Below are 10,433 nucleotides of genomic sequence, written 5' to 3' on the forward strand. Positions count from 1 at the left end.
TTCCTGCTCCTATGATGCTGCTTGGCCTGCTGTGTTCATCCAGCTCTACACCTTGTTATCTCAGATTCTCCAGCATCTGCAGTTCCTACTATCTCGGAAGCTGAGAAATGTTGTGTTTTCCCATTCACCTGCTGCTCCTGTCCTTCTAGGTGGTTTGGAAGACAGGACGAATATATTAAGAGATCCTTTCTCCTAATCTGTACATAGCTGGCTCTGTAAGCATTAATTCCTTCACTCTGCATGACCTGAGAACACTTATAGCCGTAAAAGCTATTTTTATGGAATGACTGTTTGTGGATAATGAAAAGTGCCACTTTCAGCCAAATAGACACTGGAGGATTTGGAAAAAGCTTCTTGCTTTTATTCTCCCTGTTTTTGTTTCTGCGTCTTTTGACTATTTTCTGACAGGAGTTATTTAAAAATGGACCTAAAGTTAAAAACAAAAACATAAATTGTTGGAAAAGCTCAGCAATTTCTGTTTTTGTTTCTGATTTAAAGCGTTTGCAGTTCTTTCAGGTTTTAACCCAAAGTTAAAGTTTGCACCAGTGGTGTTAAAATGATCTATCAGGGCTATATTTAATTCAAAATGACTATGGTCATATTCAATTTCAGAATAACAATGGTTTAAGGTTCTTGAGTAGATTTGTAGCTCGGGTTGTGGATGCTGTGGTTGATTCGCTTGCAGAGCTGGTTTGTTAGTTCGCAGACATTTCATTACCCTGCTGGGCAACATCATCAGTGCAGCCTCCGATGAAGCGTTTTTGTGTTTTCCTACCTGGTATTTAAACTCTGCGTCTGTTGGAATTGGTTACCTCATTTCCAGTTTTCCTTCAGTGGTGTATATATAGGGTCGAATTCTACGTGTTTGTTGATGGCCTTCTTGGTGGAGAACCAGGCCTCTAGAAGTTCGCGTGCTTGTCTCTGTTTGGCCTGTCCTAGGATCCTGGTGTTGTCCCAATCGAACTGGTGGTTCTCCTTATCTGTGTGAATGGAGACGAATGAGTACTGGTCATGTCTTTTTGTTGCTTTGGCATTCATGTATTCTTGTGGCCAGTTTCCTTCCTGTCTGTCCAACGTAATGTTTGTCGCAGTCTTTGCATGGGATCTTGTATGTCACGTTGGTTCTGCCCATAGTGGGTAAGGGGTTTTTGGTTCGAGTTAGCAGTTGAAGTAGGGTTGACGTAGGTGTGCCACTTTTGGGACAAACACCCCCTAAGGCCTCCCAAAAGTACACAAACCGGAAGTACCCCTCAGACCCATAGTCTCCCTCCCAGGCACACCAATACACAGATTAGTCAAGGAGTTACAAAGAAGACTAAAGCACTGCGTCAGCAAGTCACCCCACTCAATCCACTCAGCCCTGGAGTTCCTCAATTCTCTCAAAGACATAAGAATGGACGATGACAAGACCATGGTGTCTTTTGACGTTATCGCCCTATTCAGATCAACTGACATACCACTGGCAAGAGAAACACTAGCAACACCGCTAAACGACCGAGACCCAAGTGACACCATCTCCACAGACAACATGCTGAAACTACTGGACCTATACCTCATGACTGACTTTACCTTCAATGGCCAAATCTCGAAAACATGGCCCTTCTACTGATCCAACCCAAACCATGGATCCGATACGTGGACGACACTTTCGTAATCATCTAAACTAGAGGAGACACACCAACTTATAAACAACACTCTCATCGGCATCAAATTCACCAGGGAAGGAGAAAAGAACGAACAGCTCCCATTCCTGGACATCATGGTAGAATGCAGGGCCAACAGGGAATTCCTGACGAAAGGCCAACACACGGATCAAGTCCTAAATTTCAACAGCAACCACCCCAACATCCACAAACATAATTGCGTAAAAACGCTATTTAAAAACGAGTGACAACACACTGCGGCAACCCTGCCCTACGCCAAAACGAAGAAAAATACCTCCACCAAGTATTTAAGGACAATGGATACCCGAACAGCTGGGTCCGATGATGCCTATCACATAAACAACAGGAAGATACAGTACACCCTGACATACTCATCACATTACCATACATCAAGAACATATCCGAACTGACCACAAGACTCCTACAACCCGTTGGGCGCCAGAGTGGCACACAAACCTACGCCAACTGCTAACTCAAACCAAAGACCCCTTACCCACTATGGACAGAACCAATGTGATATACAAGATCCCATGCAAAGACTGCGACAAACATTACATTGGACAAACAGGAAGGAAACTGGCCACAAGAATACATGAACGCCAACTAGCAACAAAAAGACATGACTAGTACGCCATTCACATGGATAAGGAGAACCACCAGTTTGATTGGGACAACACCAAGATCCTAGTACAGGCCAAACAGAGACGAGCACGCGAATTTCTATAGGCCTGATTCTCCACCAAGAAGGCCATCAACAAACACATAGAATTCAACCCTATATATACACCACTGCGAAGGAAATCTGGAAATGAGGTAACCAATTCCAACAGACCCCAGAGATTAAATAACAGGCAGGAAAACACAAAAACACTTCTTCGGAGGCTGCACTGATGATGTTACACAGCAGGGTAATGAAACGTCTGTGAACTTATAAAGCAGCTCTGCGAGCGAGCCAACCACAACAATGATTATATTCAATTTCAGAATAACAATGGTTATATTCAATTTCAGAATGACAACGGTTATGTTCAATTTCGGAATAGCTGTGGTAATATTCAATTTCAGAATGGCTGTCGTTATGTTCAGTTTCAGAATGCCAGTGGTTATATTCAATTTCAGAATGGCTGTTGTGATATTCAGTTTTAAACAAGATGTTAACCTACATCCTGTGGATACTGGAAGACAATTTGATATCCTACAATCTCTTAGTCCTGGCCCTATATGATTGAACAAAAAAAAGACTGTCTTTTTGAAGTGGAATGTCAACCTCATGAAGGAAGATAGTGTCACATGTGTATTATTTTTCATGTCATTGTTCAACCTGTACAAAATGGCTTTGTGCAAAGCGTCAGAGATCATACCTATTGATCTGCATAAGTAACCCCATTCTAGGATTTGACAATTTATGAGCGAAGTCACGGGTTATCTTTTTAACTTGTCCCACCTTTAGCTCATGTGGCTCAATATCAAATTTTGGTTGATACTGCTCTTGTGAAGCAGCCTGTGCATTTTTACCAAGCTAGGGACATTATATAAATCCGTGTTTTTCTTCTTGCACCGTTGGAAATGCTGTATTCAAAATGGCACTTGAAACTGTACCCTGTAACTGAAAAAGTACCTGCCTGCTAGCTCATAAAATGTCCCGCATTACTATTTTGAAGAAGGCAAAGAGAGTGGTCACCAACATCTATCCCTCAACTGACATTATTAAAATCAATTATGTGGTCATGACTGCATTGCTGTTTATGGAAGTTCGCTGCGCTCAAATGGGCCGTTGCATTTCCTAAGCCCAATAGTGACTACATTTCACAAGTGCTTCATTGGTCATAAATCACTTTGGGATGTATTGAGATTGTAAAAGGCCCTAAAAATGCAAGACATTCTTTCTTTGATGTGTAAGATCAACATTGAGAAAGAACATTGATAATAAACACACTCCAATAAAAGACAGTGGCATTGAATCATTCAGAGATAGAACACCAAGAGCCAAATAATATCTTACAGTTCAGTAAGCCATTCAACATCAGTTAGTGTTTTTGTGTATGTCACTGAACCAGCTTCAATGTTATTATAATCAACAAGTTGGAGATAATGAAAGTGATATGGCATGGTGACCCAGTGGTTAGCACTGCTGCCTCACAGGGCAGGGACCTGGGTTCATTTCCACTCTTAGGTGACTGTCTGAGTGGAATTTGCACATTCTCCCTGTTTCTGTGAGTGTTTCTGCCCTCAGTCCAAAGATGTGCAGGTTAGGTGAATTGGCCATGCTAATTTTCCCATAGCGTCCAGGGATGTGTAGGTTTGGTAAGTAGCCATGGGAAATGCAGGATTAGGGTCCGGGTGGAATGCTGTTTGGAGGGCTGGTGTAGACTCAATGGGCCGAGTGGCCTGCCCCCACACTGGAGGGATTCTATGATCCATCTGCAGCATACACGCAAAATTTGGTCTTCCTTCAAAGTATCACGTTCAATGTAGACTCCATAAAACCCAGAGTTTGTTCCATATTCTGTGGTCTTTGTACAGCAAAAGATTTATGTTTTCCAACTTCTGTTTTCACTTTGCAGGAACTCTACCAGAAATAATATTCTGAGAGAGTCAAGATGAAACGCAGGGTGCTATTGGTTTCAAACTCGACTATGTATGGAGGCAGCTACCTGGAACATTGCCAGGAGCAAATAGTCAAATTTTTTGGAGAGTAAGTATTCAAAGACATACAATTTAAATTCTTGGCCTTGTGCTCCTAAATAATATTGAAAGAATCGGCTTAAGAACGGTAGGGTTAAAATATCTCAGTCAGCACCAGCAACTGGCTAATAACCATGGATAGGCAATTATCGTCTTAAATCGTGATAAAGGTGCCAGCTTAACAGTCAGAAATCATGACACTGATACAGGAATAGGCCATTCAGTCCAAATAATTTGTTCAATCCAATTAAATCATGGCCGGTCTGCATCTTAATTCCATTCCACCTGTCTTGCCTCAAAAATCTTGAATAGTCATTCCTAACAAAAATCTTTTAATCACAATTAGGAACGTAGGAACTGGAGTAGATCATTCAGGCCCTCAAGCCCATTCCACCATTCAGTAGGATCATGGCTGATCTATGGCCTAACTCCATATACCTGCCTTTGGCCCATATCTGTTAACACCTTTGCTAGACAAAAATTATCTATGGAGGGAAATCAAAGTTAACATTTGGGGCTGGTGACCCTTCCTCAGAACTGACGGTAGCTAGGAAATGGTTGTTGTTTTATGCAGATGATAGGTTGGGGGTAAGGAGTAAAGAACAGTTGGACAAACAAAGTAGTAGACAAGGATCAGGTTGTAGACTTGCTTGCTGAGCCAGTGTGTTTAGTTGCAGATGTTTCACCACCTTGCTAGGTAACATTGTCAGCGTGCTTCCGGTGAAACATTGGTGTTCTGTCCCACTTGTTATCCGTATGCCTCGGTATGCTGGGGTGGTTGGCATCACTTCCAGTTTTGTTTTTCAGTGGTTTGTATATTGGGTCCAGTTCAATGTGTTTGTTGATGGAGCTCCAGTTGGAATGCCACGCCTCCAGGAATTCCCTGGCGTGTCTCTGTTAGGCTTGTGCTATTATGGATGTGTTGTCCCAGTTGAATTTGTGTCCTTCTTTGTCCGTGTGTATTGGCACCAGTGAGAATTAGTCGTGTCTCTTGGTGGCTAGTTGGTGTTTGTGTATCCTTATTGCCAGTCGTCTTCCAGTTTGGCCTATTATGTAATGTTTCTCACAGTCCTTGCATGGTATTTTATATATCGAATTAGTTCTTTTGGTTGTGGGTGCCTCCGAAACATCTACCTTCTTCCACAACCGAGGAAACCCCAGCACCGTGGTTGACAGGGCCCTCAGCCGGGTCCGACCCATCTCCCGCGTTTCGGCCCTCACCCCCTCTCTCAAGGATCCCCTTTGTCCTCACCTACCCACCACCAGCATCCACATCCGGAGGACCATTAGCTGCCATTTCCACCACCTCCAGCAGGTTACCACCACCAGATACATATTCCCCTTCCCTCCCTTGTCAGCCTTCCACAAGAACTGTTCCTTCCAGGACACCTGATCTAGTCCTGCTTCACTCCCAACACTTTCCCCTGCAACCCAGAAGGTGTAACACCTGTCCATTTACTTCCTCCTTCCTCAGTATCTAAGGGCTCTAACACATCTTCCAGGTAAAGCAGCACTTTACCTGCACTTCACACAATCTAGTCTACCGCATTCACTGCTCACAATGTGATCTCTACATTAGGGAAAATGAAGCATATACTGGGTGACCACTTTGCAGAACACCTACATTCTGGCAGTAAAAAACAGTCCTGAGCTTTCAGTTGCCTGCTATTTGAATACACTGCCGTGTTCCCTGGCCAACATCCCTGTCTCAGGTTTGCTGCAGTGCTCCAGTGAAGCTCAGATCCAGCTGGAAAAACAGCACCTCATTTTCTGCTTGTGAAAATTACAGTCTTCGGAACTCAAAATCGAGTTCAACAATTTTAGGGCTTGAGACACCTACCTCCATACACCAAGACTTTGTTATCACGTGATCTGCTATCACATACAACCCATTGTTAGCCACTAATAGTTACCATTAGTAGCTAATCATTCTCCTAGGCTCATCATTAACACTCCTTTGTCTGTCCATCTTTTGATCTCTCTCTCTCTGTGTCTCTCTTTGGGCTCTATCTCCACCTTCTCACCTATCTCTCACTCCTTACCCCCTCCCCACACCCTATCTACTGCGTATAAGCCGACATTTTCCTAGCTACCATCAGTTCTGAGGGAAGGTCGCTGGACTCAAACTGTTAACTCTGATTTTCTCCACAGATGCTGTCAGACCTGCTGAGCTTTTCCAGCAATTACTGTTTTTGTTTCTGATTCCCAGCAACTGCTGTTCTTTCAGTTTAAAAAAGAATCTTTCTCAGACCTAAAACTGAACTTGTCTAGCAAAAACTGCTGTTTTTTTCAGGTTTTCCACAGCTTTCGGGGGGACAGAAGTCTTGAATTCCTCTGTCCTTTATGTGAAGAAATGTTTTCTGACATGATCCCCAAGTAACCTAGTTCTAATGAAAAGTGCTTCTTCTGGACCACCCATCAGAGAAAATTGTTTCTCATTGTCTACCTTATTAAATTCATCTTCATCTTCTCAATGGTATCATCCATCAGCATTCTATACTGATAAGTCTACTGTACGCAGCCTGGCACCACGGTGGCTCAGTGGTTAGCACTGCTGCCTCACAGCACCAGTAACCCTGGTTTGATCCCAGCCTCAGGTGACTGTGTGGAGTTTATACATTCTCTCCGTGTCTGTGTGGGTTTCCTCTGGGTACTCCGGTTTCCTCCCACAGTCCGAAGATGTGCAATAGGTGGATTGGCCATGCTAAATTGCCCATAGTATCTCGGGATGTGCAGGCTAGATGGATTAACCGCGGGATGTTATGTTGACGTTGTACAGGACATTGATGAGGCTTCTTCTGGAAAACTGTGTCCGGTGTCTAGTTGCCCAGTTACAGGAAAGGATATTATCAAGCTGAACAGGGTTCAGAAGAGATTTATCGGGATGTTGCCAGGTACGGAATGTCTGAGTTATACGGAAAGGCTGGATCGGCTGGGACGTTTTTCACTGGAGTGTAGGATGTTGAGAGGTAACCCGATAGAAGTTTATAAAATACTGAGAGATATAGATAGATTTGTTGGTCATTGTCTTTTCCCTAAGATGGGGAATTTCAAGACTAGGGGGCATATTTTATAAGGTGAGAGGAGAGAGATTTAGAAAGATATAAGAGGCAAATTTTTTTACACAATGGGTGGTTTGCTTGTGGAATGACTTCCCGATGAAGTGGTGGATGCGGGTACAATTACAACGCTTAGAAGATATTTGGATAGATATATGAATTGGAAAGGTTTGGAGGGATATGGGCCAGGAGCAGGCAGGTGGGACTGGTTTAGTTTGGGATTATTTTTGGCATGGACTGGTTGGACCAAAGGGTCTGTTTCCGTGCTGTATGACTCTATGACTCTATAAATGCAGTGTTACAAGGATAGGGTGGGTCTGGGTGGGATGCTCTTCAGAGGGTCGTTGTGGTCCCTGGGATGAATAGCCTACTTCTGTACTGTAGGGATTCTATGATTTCTATGTCACTGGGATTGTAATCCATAACCCTGAACTGGTCCTTTGAACATGTGTTCAAATCCCACCATGGAAGTGGACGGAATTTCAGTTGAATTAATGAATCCATGACTGTAAACTCAATTTCAGTAAAGAAAACTATCATTGATTGTTGTTAAAAGAAACATTTAGTTCATCAATGCTCATCAGGGAAGGATATCCTCCACCCTTACATGGTCTGGACTACAAACGACTGCTGACCCACAGCGACGTGATTGTTTCTGAAATGGCCCGAACAAGCCACTTAATTCAAGTGTACAAATAGAAGTTGCTGGAAAAGCTCAGCAGATCTGGCAGCATCTGTGAGAACTGAGTTCTGAGGAAGGGTCACCGGACCCGAAATGTTAACTCTGATTTTTTTCTTCACAGATGCTGTCAGACCTGCTGAGCTTTTCCGGCAACTTCTGTTTTTGTTCCTGTTTTACAGCATCCACAGTTCGTTCGGTTTTAATTGAAGGGCAGTTAGAGATGAGTGTCAAATACTGGCCTACATCTCACGAAAGAAGAAGCTTAAAGTAAAGTAAATCAAAGAACTGGAGATCTGAAACACAAAAGAACTATTAGATTGATAAAGGGAATCAATATCCCACTCCAGTTAGTTCTTAGTTAAATTTAAATTGGAATACATTTTTGCTATGACAATAGCAAGTCAATGGAAGTAGCATCTTGTAGGATTGGTCATCAAATTTATCAAACCAACAACATTGTCCCACCATGGTCTTGTCCAATCATTTATAACTCATCAGTGTGTTGAAATTATTTTTTAGTTTCTTTTCAGCTGACTCCTATTCATTTGCTTTCTTCTGCAGCAAAGTGAAGAGAGTTTTATTTATTCCATATGCTTTGCATGACAGAGATGCATATGCCAAGAAAGCCCGGCATAAATTTGAAAGTTTGGGTAAGCAATTGTCCACTGAGTGTATAGTTCTAGTTAATGGTGCACAACTCTTTTAAAATAATACCCCGATCATTTACATAAAGAACAGCAGACACACATCGGAATGCAGATGTCAGGGTGGTTCAGTTGTTAACGTGCTCATCTCTGAATTTAGAAGGTTGTGGAGTCAAATTCCACTCCAAAGACTTAGCATAAAATGCAGATTGATGCTGCAGTGCAGCATGAATCTATGGGATAAATTTGTATTTGCAGATACATTCTATTTTGTTCAAAGAGCACACAACTTATAGACAGTCAGTCAATGTGGTGTTTTATAAATTCCTACTTTAGAAATAAAACCAGTCTGACTCCAAACCAAAATACAAACAGATTCTAAGTAAAGCCTCACACCTAACATGCATTGTCTGACCTAAAATGTCACCTCTTCTTTACACTGATAAAACCTTTAGTTCTCACAGGACAGGGACTCGAAAGGAATTTGGGGATTTTATTAACCAATCAAAACCCTCCAACTGATTAAAGATTTAACAGCATCTTAGGTTTGTTCAGTACATCATCATCAATGGTGTGACCCTTTGATCTTTTACTTATAAATTCGGTGTCTGATACTACCTCTCTCACTAACACCTGAAGAAGGAGTAAGACTCTGAAAGCTTGTGTTTTCAAATAAACCTGTTGGACTATAACCTGGTGTTGTGTGATTTCTGACCTTGTCCAAGCCAGTCCAACACTGGTACCTCCACATCTTGGTAGGAAGAATGAGGAGTAGTGGTATGAAGTGGCGCAATTTGCAAAAGGCATTTAGGAACATAGGTATATTTACATGAGTTGTTGAGTGCATGTTTACCAGGAGGCTGCTCAGAAAACACATGGTGGCAGAAACCAGAAAGCAGGAAGGGTGCAATAAGGACAAGTACTTACTGCTGATATTCCTAATCAAGAGATAAGGCATGGGTTTGACTCCACACTAAAGCTGCCTGTTGAAGCCCGCTCTCTTTAAACCCGTGTTAACTTCACATTCCCTGTTGTATTTCCTGTGAGGCATGAAAGCTCATCCAACAGTGCCCCATTAGTAACCAGCTTCTGCAAATGTAAACAAATCTCCATGTGAAAACAGCATCGTAACAGATCAGCAGGATCTTGACTCATGTCAAAGATTTATCAGGTGCCACCCTACTCTATTATCTGTACAGTGTATCGAAAATAAAAAGGTTTTGTTCTTCGAAGGAGTGGGAAACTAACTCTCAGATGAGGGTGGGCAGTGGGAGGACAATCAACTATGAGTGGCTGACCCATGGCCATTGGCCAACAGATAGACTGACACAGTGCCCCTCAAAATATGATATAACAATACGCGCTCGGGCAGAGTTCTCATTAAGCAGACCTTGTAAGCAGCAGTTAATGTCAGTCTTCATTGGTGGTGCCCAGAGAGCAGTCTTCATCAAGCTGTTCTCACCAGGCAGATGAAAGTCAGACCAGAAGAGGAGGAGGACTGAGGGAAGAGTTACCTATCATCTCAGTTAGACGCACCACTTCTAACTAGACCAAAACGTTCTACATTGACAGAGATAGTAGGAACTGCAGATGCTGGAGAATCTGAGATAACAAGGTGTAGAGCTGGATGAACACAGCAGGCCAAGCAGCATCAGAGGAGCAGGAAGGCTGACGAAGGGTCTAGGCCCGAAACGTCAGC

General features: G+C 42.7%; 1 protein-coding gene across 1 annotated transcript in view; it reads left to right on the forward strand.

The window, feature by feature from the left end:
* si:dkey-69o16.5 (Alpha-aspartyl dipeptidase-like) overlaps positions 1-10,433 on the forward strand; it is a 34,707-nt gene that overhangs the window by 2,879 nt on the left and 21,395 nt on the right. The window contains exons 2-3 of the mRNA XM_020528014.2: positions 4,229-4,359; positions 8,652-8,740. Of these exons, the coding sequence (XP_020383603.1) occupies positions 4,265-4,359; positions 8,652-8,740 (184 nt within the window). The 5' untranslated portion in view covers positions 4,229-4,264. The remainder of the gene's footprint in view (positions 1-4,228; positions 4,360-8,651; positions 8,741-10,433) is intronic.

Source organism: Rhincodon typus, chromosome 7 (assembly GCF_021869965.1).
Source record: "Rhincodon typus isolate 14 chromosome 7, sRhiTyp1.1, whole genome shotgun sequence".
NCBI lineage: Eukaryota > Metazoa > Chordata > Chondrichthyes > Orectolobiformes > Rhincodontidae > Rhincodon > Rhincodon typus.